We start from the raw sequence: 20,615 nt of genomic DNA on the forward strand, positions 1-20,615 counted from the left end.
CAGTTATGCAAAAGATTCTCAAGCCTGAGGCTCCAAAGTCCCAGGTTCAATCCCCCACACCACCAGAACCCAGAGCTGAGCAATGCTCTGGTAAAAGGAAGGAAGGAAGGCAGACAGGCAGGCAGGCAGGCAGGCAGGCATTCCTGTCTTTTTTCAGTGGCTCTCTCCCTAAGCACACATACGCTTTACTGCCTTAGCTGGTTCCTGAAGCCCAGTCCTTTGCTGGAGCACATTCTGAACACGATGTGGATAAGCAGCCCTAAGGAGTTTCCCTCTCGAACCCACACACCTGCTTCCCAGAGAAGGAGGTGACTCAGCACAAGCAGCTCAGGTGTCCCCAACCCAGATATAACCATGCTGGTCTGGGCTGGTCACCATGCTGGCTGCTGGGCGACTTACCCCTTCTTCAGGTTTGTTACGTAAGCGCTCTGGAGGGCGGCTTCCAGAAAGTAGGTGAGCTCATAGTCAACTGGCTGCAAGCCTTTCAGGTGCCGGGATGTGGTGTTATTTGTGACCTATTGAGGAGGGAATACAGACAGATTCACTATCTCCAAGTTCAGAGGTGGAGGGACCCAGGAATAGTCAACCCTGGCAGGGGTAGCCCAAGGCCTCCCTCAGCTTTCCTTCCAAGTATGTCCAAAGTTGAGACTGGGCAGTGGTGCAACCAGTCAAAGACATAAGTGACCAAGTGTAATGACTCAGGTTCGAGCCCCTAAGCCCCGTGTGTGTGTGTGGGGGGGGGGGGCAGGGGGACTTCAAGAGCAGTGGAGCAGACTGTAGATATCAGGGTGGGGGGAGATAGCATAATTGTTATGTAAAGACACTCTCATGCCTGAGGCTCCGAAGTCCCAGGTTCAATCCCCCCACACCACCATAAGCCAGAGCTGAGCAGTGCTCTGGTAAAAGAAAACAAAACAAGAAACAAATAAACAACACCAGACTAAAGATATCTCTCTTTCTCTCCCCATCTCTCACCCTATTTCTCTGTCTCTATTATTTAAAAAAATGGCCACCAGGAGCAGAGCAATGGATTCATCTTGCAGGCACTAAGTCCCACTAATTAACCCTAGTGGCAATATATAGTTATTCTCTCCCCAGTCAAACACCAGGAGAGCCAAGTGAAGTGCTGGGGAATCCCTGCTTTAGGGGAACTGATGACATAAGAAGGGTGTTGAAAGGGGTCTGTCATCAAAAGAGGTGCTGGGCAGATATGTTGGCATTAGTCAAGGAGAGTGAGGTCCCACCTTGGTTGGGTTCCAAGTCTCCTGGGCTCCAAGTTTCAGTTCATGCCCATCTCTTCCAGCTGCACCCAACTCTCCTCTCTGCTGCCACAGAACCTGCCATCAGACAGCTACTAAAAGCCGGCTAAACAGAACGCCGGGGAGTCTTCCCAAATTCTCCCAAAGTCATCAGAACCACCCTCTCAGCTTTTAAATTCAGCCAGTGCCACTAACTAGCTGTCTGGACTTCAGGAAACTATAGTTAACTGCTCTCCAAATCTGACCTTCCTGGCCTGTCAGCCCCTACTCTAGCCAGGGGTGTGAAGGCTCAATGACTGAATGCTGTGACACATTTAGGGCACTGCAGACACGAAAGCCAGAACTCAGCTGCTGTCAGTAGGATCGGTGTGGAATCTCACTACTACAGTATGCTGCTAACCTCTGCAGACACTTCTTACAGGCCCTCCAAGGGAGAGGCAGGAGAGGAGGAAGCTAGGGAAATCCAGCCACCAAAAGGCTTTGAGAAGAGGCTCAGGAGACAGCTTCTGAGCACCTCAGACTCAGGGAGTATGTCTACAAAGACCAACCTGACTGTTCCCCTTCCAAGGGCAGAGTGTAAGCAAATGGTTTCATTTCTCTACAGCTCACTGACTGAACAGGGATAAATATAATATCCATTTCCTTTTTTTTTTGCTCCAAGGTTATCACTGGGTCTCAGTACCAGCACTACTAATCCACGGCTCCTGAAGGCCATTTTTTTTCCTTTTTATTGGATATGACAAAGAGAAAGTGATAGAGGAGGGGGAGAGAGAGGAGAAGGATATATACACCTGCAGAACTGCTTCACCACATGTGAAGCTTTTCCCCTGCAAGGCGATGGGGGGAGGATTCAAACCCAGATCCCTGCGCGGGTCCTAACACATAGTATTATGGGCGTTTAACTGGGTGCACCACCTGATATCCATTTCCTAATAGCGGTAATGAACAACAAACGGGTTCATGGATGCAGATGGAGTTGTCACACTTGGCTGGACAAGCTGAACTCACCCAGAAGATTCCTGGCAGGTAAAGCTATCTTCTGGGGCCAGTAGACCACACACCTGGGTTCAAGTCTGTAGCACCACCTGGGAGCACTGTGCACAGTACCAACAAATGTTCCATAAATTGCAGAGTGGTATTGTGGCATCTGTCTGTCTCCATCTACATTAAAAGGAGGATCTGGGCAGTGACGCATCCCAGTCAAGTGACCACATACCATGTGATGACCTGAGATTGAACCCCTATTCCCCAAATGCAGGGGGGAAGCTTCACAAGTGATGAAGCAGGTCTGTAGGTGTCTCTTTTTCTCTCTCCTTCTCTGCCTTCCCCTTCCCTCTCAATTTCTCCTATTAAAGAACTAAAGAGAGCAGGAAAGAGAGAAGGGGAAAGAGAGAGGGAGAGGGGGAGGGAGAGGGAGAAAAAGAGAGAGAGAGAGAAAGGGCCAGACAGTAGTGTACTTGGTTAAGCATATACAGTGCACAAGGGCTGGTTCAAGACCCTGCAGGGGAAAAGCTTCTAAGTGGTGAAGCAGAGCTGCAGGTGTCTGTCTTTCCCTCTCTCTATCTCTCTCTCCCTTCTCAATTTCTCTCTGACTCTATCCAAAATAAATAAATAAAAATATTGAAAGAGGGGGCCAGGCAGTAGTACAGTGGGTTAAGCGCACATGGTGCAAAGAGCAAGGACCAGCACAAGGATCCTGGCTTGAGCCCCCGGCTCCATACCTGCAGGGGAATCGCTTCACAAGCAGTGAAGCAGGTATGCAGGTGTCTATCTTTCTCTCCCCCTCTGTCTTCCCCTCCTCTCTCCATTTCTCTGTCCTATCCAACAACAACAACTATAACTAATAAAAACAACCACAACAAGGGCAACAAAATGAGAAAAATAGCCTCCAGGAGCAGTAGATTCGTAGTGCAGGCACCGAGCCCCAGCAATAACCCTAGAGGCAGAAAGAGAGAGAGAGAGAGAGAAAATATATTGAAAGAGAGAAAAGAAAAATGACCACTGGGAGCAGTGGATTTGTCATGTGGTCACCAAGCCTCATTAATAATCTTGGTGGCAAAAAAAAAAAAACAATTAAAAAGAAAGAAAAATGTTTGCTGAGAGCAACAGAATTATGCCCTGAAGTGGGGGTGGGGGGAGGAGGAGGGGACACACTCAACTATTTTCTGTCAGTAAAGAGTTATTCAGCAGCAAAAGTTCACCTGAAAAGTGAGTGTCTGCCTTGCCAAGTACATAGCCCAGGTTCAAGCCTGGGCCACCCCCCTCTACCACTGAGTGAAAGAAGCTTTGGGGTTATGGTCCCTCCATCAGATCCCCTCCTAGTCTCTGTCTCTTTACAGCCAAAAAAAAAGTCAGCCCAGAGCACTCAAGTCCCAGATGAGGAAGATAGCACACCTGCCTTGCTGTGTGAACCTGTGACCCAGGTTCAAGTCCCTGGTACTCCTCAAGGGAGTACTATTGGGTTGAGGGGAATTCTGGTGCTGTGGTGTTTCCTCCTCTTCCCACCCCACTTCTCTATCTGAAAAAGTAGGTGCAGATCAGTGATGAAGAAAAATCAAGGAGGGAGGGGGTGAGGGAAGAGCTTTATTTAAACAAAATCAGGGAGCTGGGTGGTGGTGTACCTTGTTGAGCACAAGTTATAATGCAGAAGGACCCAGGTTCAAGCCCCTGGTCCCCACCTGCAAGGGGAAAGCTTTGCAAGTGTTGAAACAGTGCTGTAAGTGTCTCTCTATCTCCCCCTTACCCTCTTGATTTCTGAATGTCTCTATCCAATAAATAAATAAGGATTTTAAAAAATGGGGGGGGGGGGAGTCGGACGGTAGAGCAGGTTGAGCGCACATGGCACAAAACACAAAGGCTAGCATAAGGATCCTGGTTCGAGCCCCTGGCTCCCCACCTGCAGGGGAGTCGATTTACAAGTGGTGAAGCAGGTCTGCAGGTGTCTATCTTTCTCTCCCACTCTCTGTCTTCCCCTCCTCTCCTTTTCTCTCTAACAGTGTCCTATCCAACAGTGACAACATCAATAATAATAACTACAATAATAAAACAAGGGCAACAAAAGGGAATAAATATTAAAAAAAATTTTTTTTTAATGGGGGCGGCGGGGGCAGTTAGCATAATGGTTATGCAAAGAAACTCTGATGCCTGAGGCACCGAGCCTAGATTCAGTCCCCAGCACCACCATAAGCCAAAGCTGAGCAGTGCTCTGGTAAAAACAATAAATAAATGAGTTTAAAAAAATAAACAGATGGGGCGGGCAGTGATGCACCTGGCTGAGCGCACATGTCACTGCGTGCAAGGACCCGGGTTTAAGTCTCCTGGTCCCCACCTGCAGGGGGGAAAGCTTTGCGAGTGGTGAAGCAGGGCTGCAGGTGTCTCTCTGTCTCTCTCCCTCTTTCCCACCCACTCCTTCCCTCTTGCTTTCTGTCTCTATCCAATAAATAAACATAAATAAAATAAAATAAACATAACCAGTATGAGTTTTTCTGTGGATGAAGTTGACTGTATTCCAGGGAGATAAGAGGGTACTCTTCTCAATTTGCATGAGTGTGACCTCTGGCCTTTGTGGAAGCCTGCAGAGACAGGTGCTCACTGGAGGGGTGGCTCACCTTCTCCAATTCCTGCAGGAACACCTGCGCGATCCAGGAGGCCCTCTCAAAACAGGTGACCACTTCTTCCTCTCGCTCGGTTACTCGGTGTCGGGAAGCGATGGAGTTGGGGAGGCGTTCCAGGGAGAGGCCTGTGGAGGAAGAACAGCACCTCAGACCTACTCAGGGCCCCCTGGCTCCAGGCCCTGCCCCAAGGGTGACTGAGGCTCTGGAACAGCCAGTGAGGTGGTGGAGTCCACCGAGAGGAGGGAGGAGGCAAGCAACGGTGGGATCAGCTGCAGTGGGCTGGCATGTGTGGGAATATCTGGCACTCTGGCACCCCCATACCCAGCTCCTGAATATCCTTCCAGGCTGCTTCCTTCCCAGCACCCACTCCCCACTCTTTCAGCAGCTCCCTCCTCCCTTTCCACAGGAGAATGCTATCATTGTCCCACGGTAAAGACCACAGGAGAGGCTGAACAGGAGTTCACAGGCCAGGCTGAATGCAGAAGAAACAACCCAAGAATCTGTCCTTCCATGGGGCTAGAAGTGAGCCTGGAATTTTAAAAAATTATTATTATCTTTATTTATTGGATAGAGAAGAAAGAAATTGAGAGGGAAAGGGGAGAGAGGGGGAGAGGGACAGACAGATACGTGCAGCACTGCTTCACCACTTGAAAAGCTTTACCCCTGCAAGTGAAGACTGGGGGCTTTAACCTGGTTCCTTGCATAATGTACACCACACCAGGTGCTCCACCACCTGGCCGCAGCCTGGAAATGTTTAAGGACAGCCCACCTTTTATTGAATCGAGACAGGCAGAAATAAAGAGGGAAGAAATAAAGAGAGAAAGAGAGACACCTGCAGCACTGCCTCATCACTCACAAAGCTTTAGCCCCTGTGGGGCTTGAACATGGGTCCTTGCACATTGTAACATGTGTGTTCAACTGGGCCACTGCCCGGCCCCAGGACAGCTTACCTTTAAACAAAACCACTCACTATAATATAGTGACTGTGATGAATCTTGGATATGGTTCTGGTGGTAAATATTATGGTGTGTGGTTTTACCACAACTAAATTGTGATTGACTTATTGCTGATGCTTTGCTGTTCCTGACTGACTTTTTCAGTCAGAAACAGAGAGAGAAGCAAATATGCTCTAGCACTGAAGCTTCCTCTAGTGTGGTGGGGATGGGCTTGAACTTGGGTCACATGTGTGACAAAACAGGTGCACTATCCAGATGAGCTGTCTTGCCAGCCACAACTACAGTTTCTCAATAATAATAATCAAAGTGTAGCTCTAAAGTTAAGAGAAATCCTAGAACAGCAATTATAGAAGCCAGAACTCCCACCATAAAGAATGTTGGTCCATAGTCCCAGAGGGATAAAGAACAGGGAAGCTTCTAATAGTGGGGATGGGACACAAAACTCTGGAGGTAGACACTGTATGGAATTGTACCCCTGTTATCTTACAATCTTGCTAATCATTACTAAATCACTAATAAAAAATTAAAAAGAAAATATAAATCCTAAAAGAAAAAAAATGAAGCCAAGAAGGGACAGTATTATTTTACTTATTACACGTGAATGCTATAAAGGAAAAAAAATAAGGATATTTGTATCCGTTTTTTTTTTTTTTTTTTTAGAAAGCAGATAAAAGACATAACAAACCCTTAGTTATAAAAAAAAGGGGGGGCGGGCGGTAGCACAGCGGGTTAAGCGCACGTGGTGCAAAGCACAAGGACCAGCATCAGGATCCCGGTTCGAGCCCCCGACTTCCCACCTGCAGGGGAGTCGCTTCACAGGCAGTGAAGCAGGTCTGCAGGTGTCTGTCTTTCTCTCCCCCTCTCTGTCTTCCCCTCCTCTCTCCATTTCTCTCTGTCCTATCCAGAAACGAACGACATCAACAACAACAATAACCACAACAAGGCTACAACAACAAGGGCAACAAAAGGGGGAAAAATGGCCTCCAGAAGCAATGGATTCATGGTGCAGGCACTGAGCCCCAGCAATAACCCTGGAGGCAAAAAAATAAAAAATAAAAAAAGTTAAAGTAAATTAAAAAAAAAAAACTTGAACCAAAGAGTTGGCTCAGCAATACAGAGCTTGTCTTCCATTCTTCCATGAGTGTAGCCCTAGGTTCAATCCCTGACACCATAACAGAGCACCAAAAACAAGTGGATAAAACTCTACAGAAAGTGGAGTGGGGGGGGGAAATGCTGGGCAGTAGCACAGCGGGTTAAATGCACATAGTGCAAAGTGCAAGGACGGGCATTAAGGACCCTAAGGACCCTGGTTGGAGCCCCCAGCTCCCTTTGCAAGGAGTGAAGCAGGTCTGCAGGTGTCTATCTTTCTCTCCTCCTCTCTCTGTCCTATCCAACAACAGCAACAGTTATAACGACAATAACAACAATAAGAACCACAACAAAGGCAACAAAATGGGAAAAATGGCCTCCAGGAGCAGTGGATTTGTAGTGCAGGCACTGAGCCACAGCGATAACCCTGGAGGCAAAAGAGAAAAAAAAGTGGATTGTCTTGTGTTCTCTCCCTGTCTATTGCTTGCATAAAAATTCCTTTTTAAAAAATTTTGTACCAGGGAGGTAGCGGAGGGATACAAGTGCATCCCTTCCATGAGTGAGACCCTGGGTTCAATCCCTAGCACCACACAAAAAAAAAAAGGCTGGGGCTGGAGGGTGGAGGGTAGGTGGTGGCACAACTAGCTGAGTACACTTTACCATGTGCAAGGACCCAGGTTCAAGTCCTGAGTCCCCACTTGCAGAGGGAAAGCTTCTCAAGTGATGAAGCAGTGCTTCAGGTGACTCTCCTCTCTTCTCTATCTCACCTTTTCCTCTTGATTTTTCTCTGACCAATCAAATAATACATTAATTAAAAGTACTTCAGGGCCTGGTGGTGGCGCACCTGGTTGAGTGCACGTTACAATGTGCAGAAACCCAGGTTTGAGACTCCAGCCACCCCCTGCAGAGGGGAAGCTTTACAAGTGGTGAAGCAGTACTGCAGGTATCTCTCTGTCTCTCTCCTTCTCTGTCTCCCCTTTCCCTCTTGATTTTTGGTTGTCTCTTTCCAATAAATAAGTAAAGATAATTTTAGCAACCACAGAAACCAGACCTCCCATCTTCTATATCCCATAATGACCCTGGGTCCATACTCCCAGAGGGATAAAGAATAGGGAAGCTATCAAGGGAGGGGATGGGATATGGAGCTCTAGGGAAATGTACCCCTCTTATCCTATAGTCTTGTCAATATTTCCATTTTATAAATGAATAGTTTTAAAAAGTACTTTAAAAGGCAGTGGGGGGGGCACAGGGAGCTAGAATAGCAGTTACACAACAGGTTTTCATGCCCAAGGCTCAGAGGTGCCAGGTCCAGTCCCCAATACCATTAAAAGCCTGAAGAGCTATGCTCTAGGTAAAAATAAATTGTAAAATTCAAATCTACACAGAGGAAAGAAAAGACAAATGAGAGTAGAGTCCTAAAGACACTGTTGTAGACTCTTGACTGAAACTTTCCCCAGGAAAAACTTCCAGTGTGTGAGCTAAGAACTCTCTCCTATTTTTACCATCACCATTGCTACGTTGGCTGATGCCCTATTGTTTAGATTGCTGCTGTAACTTAGAACCAGCACAGCCCTGACCAGAGTGCTGTCCTGGACTGTGAACTCCCAATGGATGGAAACCCCGCCTCTTATTCTTGGGTCCCCCACAGGTATTAAGAACTTATGTTCTGTCCTGGAACATGATGACAAAGGACCTAGCAGGGGTTGTCTTGTTAATGTGGAAAGCTGGGAAATATTATACATGTACAAACTATTTTATTTACTGTGGACTGTAAGACATTAATCCCCCAATGAAGAAAAAAAAAAATTCATGGTCCAGGAGGCTGTTTCAGTGGATAAAGTATTGAGTTCAATCCCTAGTAGCACATGTACCAGAGTGATATCTGTTTTTCTCTCTCTCCTCCTACCCTTTCATAAATAAATAAATAAATAAATATTTTAAAATAAACAGGTATTAAGAATTCAAGATGAACTCTGGAAGAATGGGTAACAGTGGCTTGGAAGATGACTCAACTGGGGAAGCACTGAACTTCCCTGCCAGAGGCTTCTGGTTCAGTTCCCTGCATGCAAGTGTAACAGAATGATGCTGTGGTATCTCTCTCTCTCCCTGTCTCCTATGAAACCACCTATCATATGTAACAAATACATCTTTACATAAAAATAGACAAAATAATTCAGGGGCTAGGTGGTGGCACACCTGGTTAACCACACATAGTACTAAGCACAAGGTCCTGCTTAAGAATCTGGGTTCAAGTTCCCATATCACACCTGTAGAGAGGATGCTTCACAGGCTGCAAAGCAGGTCTGCAGGTGTCTCTCTCTTTCTCTCTTCTTCTCTATCTCCCCCACCCCACTCAATTTCAATCCTATCCAATAAAATGAAAAGAAAAAAAAAAAAAGCCACCAGGAGCAGTGGATTTGTAGTACTGGTCCCAAGCCCCAGTTATAAACCTGGAGGCAAATAAAAAAAAAAGAATTATCAGCTCTTGCCCACCCTATGAACCTAATATGGCCATGTCTTTGGCATTTCAAATCTTTAAATAATGTCAAAGGACACAAATTATGGTGATGTTGGGTATTATACAGCAAATCCTAACAAAGGGATTTTTCAAAGTTAACCCAATTACCAAGTAATATGATTTATAACAATAACTATCTATTGTCTTCTTGAACCATAAGACAGCAGGAACCTCACATTTCCACTATAGAGCTTATATTTTCCCCAGTCCTGGAACCTTAGGGTGAGGCTCACTTTCCTACATGCTTCTCTCAGTTCATACCAAATAATATTGCATCCGCCTATCCCAACCTAATCAACGCAACGAGTGCCACCTCAGCATGCTTCACTTCAGACTGGGTCCAGAGACTTCAGGTGTGGAACCCTTCAGCTTCATTACTCAGCCACCAGGTTCTAGATGCCAGCATGATGCCAACCAGACTTCCCTGGACAGACGACCCCACCAATGTGTCCTAGAGCTTAGCTTCCTCAGAGCCCCACCTTACTAGGGAAAGAGAGAAGCAGGCTTGGGGTATGGATCAGCCAGTCAACACCTATGCTTAGCAGAGAAGCAATTACAGAAGTCAGACCTTCCACCTTCTGCATCCCAGAACGACCTTGGGTCCATACTCCCAGAAAGTTAAAGAATAGGAAAGCTATCATCAGGGGAGGGGATGGGATACGGAGATCTGGTGGTGGGAATTGTGTGGAACTGTACAGGGCTTATCCTATGGTTTTGTTAATGTCTCCTTTTTAAAATAAATTTAAAAAATTTTAAAAAAAGAATAGAATATCAGGGGAGGGGATGGGATATGGAGTTCTGGTGGTGGGGGATTGTGTGGAGTTGTACCCCACTTATCCTATGTTTTTTGTTAGTATTTCCTTTTTTTAAGTAAAAATTAAAAAAAAGGATCCCTGGGCAGGGGTAGATAGCATAATGGCTATACAAACAGACTCTCATGCCTGAGGCTCCGTCAAATCCCAGGTTCAATCCCCCGCACCACCATACGCCAGAGCTGAACAGTGCTCTGGTAAAAAATTTTTAAAAGAGCAAATAAAGCTCTCTCCCCCCCCTTTAAAAAAAAGAATTATATCCCTATTATCTTATAATCTTGTAAATCATTACTAAATCACTAATTTCAGAGAGGCCTATTCATGCCTACAAAGTACAAAGCAGGCTACAAACACAATATAAGGTATGGCTGCTTTCTTTGGCTAGAATTCAACTCAAGACTTCAGTAAGGACCCTCCTCTGACAGGCTGGGTTGTGAACTGGTCCAAAGGTCAGGAGGCTTGGCCTGTGGAGGTGGGTGGAGTGGGGGACCAGAGAAGTGAAGGCCTTTGTTTCACACAAATACTCTGTTACTCAGGTCACCAAGTATCAACAGGCCTCCTGCCAATGAGTCATCATCACCTAGAGGGGAAATCTCCAAGCTGGAGAGCACTGGAGGGAGGAGGAACAGAAGGAGCCCTGGGGGAGAGACACTAGGAAGGCAAGCAGGAGAAGGCACCTACCCAGCCCCCAGCACACTACAAGGTGGAGGGGCAAACTCAGGTCTGCAGACCTCCGATGGATGAAAGCCCCTCCAGAAGAGTGTGTTTAGCATTAGAGAGAAGTGCTGTTGGCTCTTTGCAGACCCTATTCCAGCTCCGCACACACAGCTGGGAGGGACAGTACCAGCTGCCTGGTGGTGTAGATGCCTGTCCCAGGCCTCTGGGGGGCTGGCCACTGTGGGACCTCCAACTTCCCTGGTCTCAGGAGTCTCCTCTACTCCCAGCAGAGAACCTTGCTACCCTGTTTCTCCAAGAATTCCAAATCCCAATCTCCTTGAAAACTCCCAGCATAACTTCCCCTTCTCTGAAGTCTTAAGGCTCCCATTGTCTATAAAAGGAGCAAAGCACTCCAGCTGTAGCTCTTGGGCCTTGTCCTGTGCAGTTACTGTTCCCTCTGCACACTTCTGACTGATTTTGCACCTCCGTGAGCGCTGGGCCTGGTATTCAGCAAGCAAGTGGTTTGATGTACACGTGAACAAAAGTATTCACTATGGCCGACAGCAGAGCCGTGAGAGTGCAGAACCTGGTGGTGGGGTGGGGGTGGGGTGGGGGATGACAGACCGCCTTCTCATTCACAAAATACTCCCTGCAGGATTTATAAGCAAACTGGCATCTAGGTAGAGTGGGCCAACTGCTCAGAAACAAGCAAAGGATCAAACTCTTGATACATTCGACACCAATCAAGTCCTCACAGATTACGCTATGCAGAAGCTAGACATCAAAAAGTACATGCTCTATGATTTCTATGACAGTAATGATATATTGCAAGGGGGCAGTCAGGGAGAGGTTCAGCTGTGAGCACGGGATGCAGAAGGCCCAGGCTAGACCTCAGTACTGATAGCTCTCTCATTATAAGTTGGGTTGTTGGAAAAGTCATAGCATGTTTTCTATGCAAAAAATGCCTCATCTATTCAAGCCCCTGGTTCCCACTTGTAGGAGGAAAGCTTCACAAGCGGTGAAGCAGGTTTACAGGTGTCTGTCTTTCTCCCAAGCTATCACTCTCTTCCCCTTCTGGCTGTCTCTATCCAATAAAGATAATTAAAAAAAAATTTTTTTTTAATGCATCATCTGGGGGGGGGCAGGCAGTAGTGCATCAGGTTAAGCACACATAGTATACACCTTGAGAACTGGCGCATGGATCCTAGTTTGAGCCCCCGGCTCGCTACCTGCGGGGGGTGGGGGGGGCATTTCACCTGCAAGGAGGAGGTCGTTTCACAAGCAGTGAAGCAGGTCTACAAGTATTTATCTTTCTCTCCACCTCTCTGTCTTCCCCTCCTCTCTCAATTTCTCTCTGTCCTATCCAACAACAATAATAGCAACAACAACAATGGGAGAAAAATGGCCTCTAGGAGCACTGGATTCCTAGTGCAGGCACCTAGCCCCAGTGATAACCCTGGAGGCAAAGGAAAAAAGAAAAAAAATGTGTCATGACTTTTCTGATAATCTAATAGATGAATCTTGAAAAGGGATAAGGGACAAAATTGTTCTAGACTTAAAAAGTAGTCAAGTCATCATTTGGGTGCTAAGGGGAGTAGATCCATTCAGAAAGGGCTTAGTGGGACTTTCTGGCATGACTGGAAATTGTCTTATTTTTATTTACTTCACCACTCCCCTCACCAAAGGTCTGTGTCCCCACCCTCACCCCATAGATAAGCACTATAGTTCTCCCACAGTCTTAAAAATAGGTTAACATTTTGGTATTTTTCACATTTGTATGTTCAACTGTTTATGTTCCACATATGAGTGAAGCCATCCTATAGTTGCCCTTCCCCTCCTCACTTGCTTCACTGAGCAATAATCTTCTCCAATTCCATCCACTTTATCCCAAAGGACACAATATCATCCCTTTTTATTGCTGCATAATACTCTGTTGAGTGGATGTCCCATTCTTTTTTTATCTAGTCATCTGTTGAAGGGCATTTTGGCTGTTTCCAGGTTTTTGCTATTGTGAATAAAGCTGCTATAAACACAGGGATGCACATATCCCTTTGAATCAGTGTTATTGTACCTTTTGGGTAAATGCCTCACAGTGGAATTGCTGGGTCATAATGGCATTTCCATTTGTATTTGTTTAAGGGTTCTCCATACTGTTTTCCAGAGTGGTTGCACCAGTTTACGTTTCCACCAGCAGTGTAGTAGAGTTCCTCTCTCCACATCCTCTCTAACACTTATCTTCTCTGGTTTTGTTGATGCACCCCCTTCTCACAAGTGTGAGGGGGAATCTCACTATGGTTTTAACTTGCACTTCTCTGGTGATGAGTGAATTAGAACATTTCCACATATAGGTCTGTGGACCATGTATAGCTCTTATTTATAGAACCGTCTATTCATATCTTCTGCCCATGTCTTTGTCTTTTTTAAAGATTTATCAGGGCCAGGTGGTGATGCGCCTGGTTGAGTGTACACATTATAGTGCACAAAGACCAGGATTCAAGTTCCTGTTCCCCACCTGAAGAAGGAAAGCTCTGCGAGTAGTGAAGCAGAGATGTGGGTGTCTCTGTGTTCTCTCTCTCTCTCCCCCCCTTCCTCTTTATTTCTAGCTGTCTCTACCAAATAAATAACTATAATGAAAATAAATAAAAATATTTATTACATATGAGAGTTTCATGTGAGACAGAGGAAAGAGAGGGAGAAACAAGAACACCAGGCCAGTACAGGTGATGCTGGAGTGTAACAGGAACCTCACCCTTTCCTACCATGGGAAATAGAAACTATTTCCTCTCTGTCTTACTGAGGTATTAGTCACAGCAATATCTCCTCCAGTTCATCAGTTTATACCTCACTGTATCAAAATTTATTTTAAAATAATGGAAATAGTATCTTTTTCCCCCTCAGGAAATGGTTGTGGGCCAGTGAAATAGCTCACTTGGACAGTGTGCTGCTTTGCCATGTGCACAATCCAGGTTCAAGCCCAACCTCCACTGCACCGAAGGAAGTTCAGTGTTGTGGTCTTTTTCAATCAAACAAAAACAGGAAAGAAACTGTCATTCTGGAGAACTGAAAAACCGAAGTAGAAGAGCCACAAGGAGCTAAGGAGATAGTATCACAGTTCTGCAAAAGACTTCCATGCCCCAAGCTCTGAAGCTCCAGGGTTTAATCCCCAGCACCATTATAAACCAGAGCTGAGCAGTGCTCTGGTGTATATGTCTGTGACTGACTATCTCCATCTCTCGTTAAAGTTAAATAATTAAAAAAAATTAGAGGGTCCACAGTAATTGACGAAGCCCTCTGTAAATAACTTCACTTTTTAAAAAACATTTTATTTATCTGACAGAAACAGAGAATTTGGGAGGGGAGAGGGAGGTTGAAAGGGAGAGAGACAGAGAGATACCTGCAGCCTTGCTTCATCACTGCAGGTGGGGGGCGGGGGCTTGAACCCAGGTACATTCGCACTGTAACATGTGCGTTCATCCAGGTGTACCACCACCAGGCCCCCCTTCTGTAAGGACTTTCCAATAGACATTAGGCCTGAAAGCTTCCTGGAGCTGGGACTGACTATGCATCAGGTCACACAGTCTGGTCACCACTGCTGTCTCCCCAAAATGGGGCTTCTGTATCTGTGATTTGCTCTGATTCATTTTTACATCTACAAATATCTGACCACAAATCTCTGCATTCCCTCCTATCCCACACCCACCTAAGGGTGCTTGTGTGTGAGAGTCAGACCACAACACTAGCTCCAAGATGGCTGCTAGAGCCTGGCCCACAAAGGAGGCCAGTAGAGGCTACTACTGCCTCATGATCCCCACTGGCGGAGGGGCCTTCCAGTGAAGGCAGCTCTCTCCACTAGCCAAGAGAGGGCTCCTTTCAAGAGGAAGACTGGTTTTTTCATTAAGTCACTTGAGAGGCAAGCTGACCCTGGCACAGCCCCCAGGCTCAATAACCAAGCAGGTTCCAGCCTCCATCTAGGATGACTCATCAAGTCCCAGACAGTGGCCTGTCCAAACTCTGCCCCTGGAACCCTGGGCCCTGGATGCAGAGGGGGAGAACACAAAGTGACCTCTGCAATGGAACTTTCTGGATGTGTTGAGCCCCAGGGGCTCACTTCCCTCTCACCTACTCAGGTGGGTTAAGCACAAAGCCCACCATACCCCATCCTCCCAAGAAGGTCAAGCCTGGCATTGGGTACGTTGAGCTAAGGAGATGGGAGAAAGAAATTTAAGTCATCACCCAATCTTTTTTTTTTTAGTTTTTAATTTGTAATTTTTAGAAAATATTTTTATTTTATCCGACTTATTTATTATTGGATAGAGACAAAGAGAAATTGAGAGGGGAGGGGGAAGTAGGGAGAGATAGAGACACCTGCAGCCCTGCTTCACCATTCATGAAGCTCCCCCCTGCAGGTGAGGACCAAGGGCTTGAACCCAGGTCCCTGCACACTATAATTTGTGTGCTTAACAAGGTGTGCCAATGCCTGGCCAAATCATCAGTCTTTAAGAAGGGAGACCTCAAGGCCAAATGGGGAAGAATACTCATAAATCATACTCAAAAGCAAGTCATTGTGAAAATGTAAAATGGGGGGCTAGGCAGTGGTGCACCTGGTTGAGCACACATGTTACAGTGCACAAGGTTCAAGCCCCTGGTCCCTACCTGAAGGGGGAAAACTTCATGAGTGGTGACATAAGGCTGCAGGTATCTCTGCCTTTCTATTTCTCCCTCCCCTCTCAATTTCTCTCACTTTACCCAAGAATAAATAAATAAATGTATTTTTAAAAAAAAAGAAAAAAAGAAAGAGAAAGAAAAGGAAAAGGCGGTGGGGGTAGACAGCATAATGGTTATGCAAAGAGACTCTCAAGCCTGAGGCTCCAAAGTCCCAGGTTCAATCCCCCCACACCACCATAAAAACCAGAGCTGAGCAGTGCTATGGTGAAAGAAAGAAAGGAAGGAAGGAAAGAAAGAGAGAGAGAGAGAGAGAGAGAGAGAGAAAGAAAGAAAGAAAGAAAGAAAGGAAGGAAGAAAGAAAGAAAGAAAGGGGGAGTCAGGTGGTAGCGCAGCGGGTTAAGCGCAAGTGGTGCAAAGCGCAAGGACCGGCATAAGGATCCTGGTTCAAGCCCCTGGCTCCCCACCTGCAGAGGGGTCGATTCACAGGCGGTGAAGCAGGTCTACAGGTGTCTATCTTTCTCTCCCCCTCTCTGTCTTCCACTCCTCTTTCCATTTCTCTCTGTCCTATCCAACAATGACGAGATCAGTAACAACAATGATAATAACTATAACAACAATGAAAAACAAGGGCAACAAAAGGGAAAATATAAAAAAAATTACAAAAGAAAGAAAGAGCAAGAAAGAAAGGGAGAGTGAGAAAAGAGTGGTCTAATCTTATCAATCATTATTAAATCACTAATAATTTTAAAAAAAGAAGTTGAAAAATAAGAAAACACAAAGCAGAACTTGGACTGGGTTTGGTGTATTACACCAAAGTAAAAGACTCAGAGGTAGGGGTAGGGGTAGGGGTTCAGGTCCTGGAACATGATGGCAGAGGACCCCCCCCCAGAGGCGGTTGAACTGTTATGTGGGAAACTGAGAATGTTACACATGTACAAACCACTGTATTTTAGTGTTGACTGTAAACCATTAATCCCCCAATAAAGAAAAAAATAGAAGAGTGGTCTTTGCATACAAAGGAATATTATATGTCCTTATAAAAAAAAGGAAGTCTGGTCACATGTGTTCCATAAAGTGGAAGAACCTGGAGGGCATTATGTCAAATGAATAGGCCAACTACAAAATTGAAAAAACAAGATTCCATTTCTATGAGGTAAGTAAAACAAACACTAAGTAGGAGGACGGTGGCTGCCAGGGACTGGTGGGCGCGACTAGTTAAGAGTTGCTTAATGAGTACAGAGCAGCAGTTTTGCAAGACCAAGGAACCTGGAGTGTGGGTGCAGGGCAAATGGGAATGTGCTCGGCACTACTGAGCTATTCACTCATAGTGGGTCACAGATGTACAGTTTATACTATGCTTGATGGTACTACAATCTAAATTTATTTCTTTTAAAAATTTTTTTTATATTTATTTATTTTCTCTTTTGTTGCCCTTGTTTTTCATTGTTGTTGTAGTTATTATTGTTGTTGTTACTGATGTTGTCATTGTTGGATAGGACAGAAAGAAATGGAGAGAGAAGGGGAAGATAGAGAAGGGGAGAGAAAGACAGACACCTGGAAACCTCTTTTCACTGCCTGTGAGCCTGTGATGCGACTCCCCTGCAGGTGGGGAGTCGGGGGCTGGAACCAGGATCCTTACGCTGGTCCTTGCGCTTTGCTCCATGTGCGCTTAACCCTCTGCGCTACTGCCTGACTCCCTACAATCTAAATTTCTTACTTACTTATTTACTTATTATTGTATAGAGACAGAGAGAAATTGAATGGGGGGAGCTAGAGAGATAGGGAGACACTTGCAGCCATGTTTCCCCATTCATGAAGTTTTCCCCCTGCAGGTGGGGATCAGTGGCTCGAACCCAGGTCCTTGTGTATTGTACCATGTGCACTACTGCCTGGCTCCCACCCTGCTTTGTGCCATCCCCCGCTCCCCAGACCAGAAAGCACTCCATGAATGCTTAAGGAACACATACTGCACACAACCAGCTTCCTCCTGAGACCCCGCAACCACCATGTTCATGATTCTTCACCAAGAAGCCAGATGCTCACTCCGGGGACCACAACCTGAGGCAAAGGTAGAAGTACCCTCTCCATAGCCTCCTGGCAAGGGAGCCCTTTGAGTAGGAAGCCAAAAGCAACAGCTAATTCCATCCAAACCAGGAATGCAAATAAACAAACACAAACATGCCACTACGCCCTGCCCTAGCAACCCCAACTCCCTTTGAGGACACATTCCCCCCAGTCTATGAATGAAGTGGCAGAAATCTTTCCCAGGGCACCCACCTAGCACCTAGGTTTCAGGTGGCTCCAGGGTGTGCAGGGTGCCAATCAGATCAATAAGAACATTCTCTTTTTAAGAAAAAAGAAGGCATTTCCTTCCTGCTGAGAATACAAGCTCTATTACTGCAGGACCATGAAAACCTGGAACTGAGGGTGGGTAGTGGCATACTCAGTTAAATGTACATAGTACAAAGCTCAAGGAATGGGGTTCAAGCTCCCGCTCCCCACCTGCAAGGGGGAGCTTCACAAGTAGTGAAGCAGGTCTGCAGGTATCTATCTTTCCCGCTCCCTTTCACTCTCCCTTCCCCTCTCAATTTTTCTCTGTCCTATTCAATAAAATGGAAAAAGTGGCCACTAGGAGCAGTGGATTCATACAGCCAGCACTGAACCCAGCAATAATCCTGGAGACAAACAAAACCCCCCTGGAATTGTTGTAAAAACTATTCACACATGGAGCTCCTGGATCCAGCTCTACCTGATACCACCCATGCCCTGACTCTCTAGGTATGTGGGCCCAAACATTTCCAATCCCTGCTCCTTGAACTCCAGACACTTGGCACTGGTGGCTGAGATGCAGCCTATTTTGTCCTAAGATGAGACCTCGGGTTGTAGAGTTTGCTGCATCATGGTATTTAGAAGTACATGTTCAGTAGAACATTTTAGGACATTGCTGGATTAAAAAAAAAAAATTCAGAATTAGTATTAGTTTACCAGATTTTAAGATTTTAGGATTATAGTTCCATACCTATGTTTAAATATGTATGCACTCACAGTACCAACACAATTTCTATGCCACCACACAAATTAGGGAAGCCCCCCTTCCCTATTATGCCACCATAGTTTTCAGAGTCTAGCAGTCAGTTTGGTTACTGTTGTTCTTTATCACCAGTTCGTTGGTTTTAGTTCCCTATATCCAGCACATGACTGAAGCCATCTGGTAGTTGTCTTTCACTTCCTCACTGATGTCATTTGTGTCGGATTTGGGGGTGTGGAAGGGGGCACAAAAAGGGGTAGAATCCACTCCTGGCAGCCACAGTGAAGGACAGCTTTGCTAAGGGGCCTTTCCGCTTGCAGATAACAATCCAAGATGACTGATAGATAACCAGGGCTAGAAGCTCTCTGCTCCCGCTGAAGGTAGTGCCAGGGGCAGCCAGAAGACAGAGGCCTAAGAGGAACTAAGGAAGGGGCCTGGGAAGCCTGAGCCCTTGCACAAAATCCTCCTGCTAGGGCTCTCATGGCTGCTAGAGAGACAGATAGAGTGGCCCAGGAGGTGGTGTAGTAGATAAGGCATGAGGTCCCGAGTTAAGTCCCCAGCAGCACATGTTCCAGAGTGATGTTTGGTTCTTTCTCTATCTCCTCCTATTAGTCTCATTAATAAATGGGGGCGGGGGGGAGAGGCCAGGCTCAAGTGAACCCCCAGCTCAGTCCACCATTAAACTGAGGACTGGGGATGAGGAGGGAGCGTACCGAGGATGCCTGGGGGCCTCCTACTGCAGAGTGGAAGACTCTAGGTCCAGATCTAGGTCCAGGGACTTGAGGTAAAGAGTTTAGCCAAAGGCCAGCAGCCTATGAGGGAGCTCAGAGCCAGACAGACCCCAAACCAGGCAAACAATGTCTCAGGATATGCCACTTGTAGAGTGACACCTGGTCTAACAGTCTCAGTTGGGAAATTGGTTCCTGGGGAGTTGTAGTTCCCTCCACCCCAAAAACTGTTCCCAAATGCTCCTCTTGGTTACAGTCTAGATAGAGTTCCACACAAAACAGAACTGTGCCCCACCTTGAGGCCCCAATACCCAACACCAGGGCAGCCTGAGCAAAGATGTGAGCAAAATGTCAGGGTGGAGGGAGTGCTCGCCCAGAAAGACGACAGGTCTCCCCATGAAGCAGTGTGATTTGTTAGTGTAGAGCTGTACTTTTCAAGGACCATCAGGGACCAGGCAGTGGTGCACCTGGTTAAGTGCACACATTACAATGCACAAGGACCCAGGTTCAAGCCTCTGGTCCCCATCTGCAGGGGGAAAGCTTCATGAATGGTCAAGCAGGGCTGCAGGTGTCTGTCTCTTTCCTTCTCTCTCTCCCATCCTCAATTTCTCTGTCTCTATCCAACAATAAATAATTAAAAAGAATGTGCTTTTCACATGGATAATGAACTTTTCCCCCGAGAAGCTGGAGAATCCTATCATATGTGGCCCCACTAGGTTTGGATGTGCATGGCCTTCTGCATTTCAGGCAAGGGGGAACCCGGAGGAGGTTGCATCACCCAGTCACCCTCTCTAGCTCCCTGGATAGTGTGTGAAGCCTTCCCTGGGAATCAAAAAGCAGCTCCCAGGCCTGGAGAAATAGCATAATGTTTGTGCAAAAGGACTTTCATGTCTGTGCACCAAGGTAAGCCAGTACTGAGCTTCTGGTAAACACATACACACACACACACAAACTAGCTCCTGCTCTAATCACACTAGCCCCCTATTACACAAGAAGGTGAAGTCCCTGTGGACAGGGCCTCAGAGGGTCAAGTCCCTCTTCTTGGACAGGGCAAGTGGGTGAGCTGAGTGTTTCTATGTTTCTAGGGGGTGGTGGTGAAGAGACCTACAGGTTGCCTAAGTCTCTACTGGGAGCAGGGGCTCCATGCTGGGGACACCCCCACATTCCCTGACACATAGTCTCATCCTCCACTCTCCAGTCAGGTGCCTGAGAACTGCATTCCTGCCCCACTGCATAGTACCAAACAGAAGCACCAAGCAAAACTCAGTGCAAAATGGTTAGTCATGTGT

General features: G+C 46.4%; 1 protein-coding gene across 1 annotated transcript in view; it reads right to left on the reverse strand.

Moving 5' to 3' along the window:
* The window catches only part of LOC103123610 (tetratricopeptide repeat protein 7A), a 64,139-nt gene that overhangs the window by 25,994 nt on the left and 17,530 nt on the right, over positions 1-20,615 (reverse strand). Inside the window, exons 4-5 of the mRNA XM_060187704.1 lie at positions 4,868-4,998; positions 400-515 (exon numbers count right to left, since the gene is read on the reverse strand). Coding sequence (XP_060043687.1) covers positions 400-515; positions 4,868-4,998 — 247 coding nt within the window. The remainder of the gene's footprint in view (positions 1-399; positions 516-4,867; positions 4,999-20,615) is intronic.

The sequence above is a fragment of the Erinaceus europaeus genome, chromosome 3, assembly GCF_950295315.1.
Source record: "Erinaceus europaeus chromosome 3, mEriEur2.1, whole genome shotgun sequence".
In the NCBI taxonomy this organism is placed as follows: domain Eukaryota; kingdom Metazoa; phylum Chordata; class Mammalia; order Eulipotyphla; family Erinaceidae; genus Erinaceus; species Erinaceus europaeus.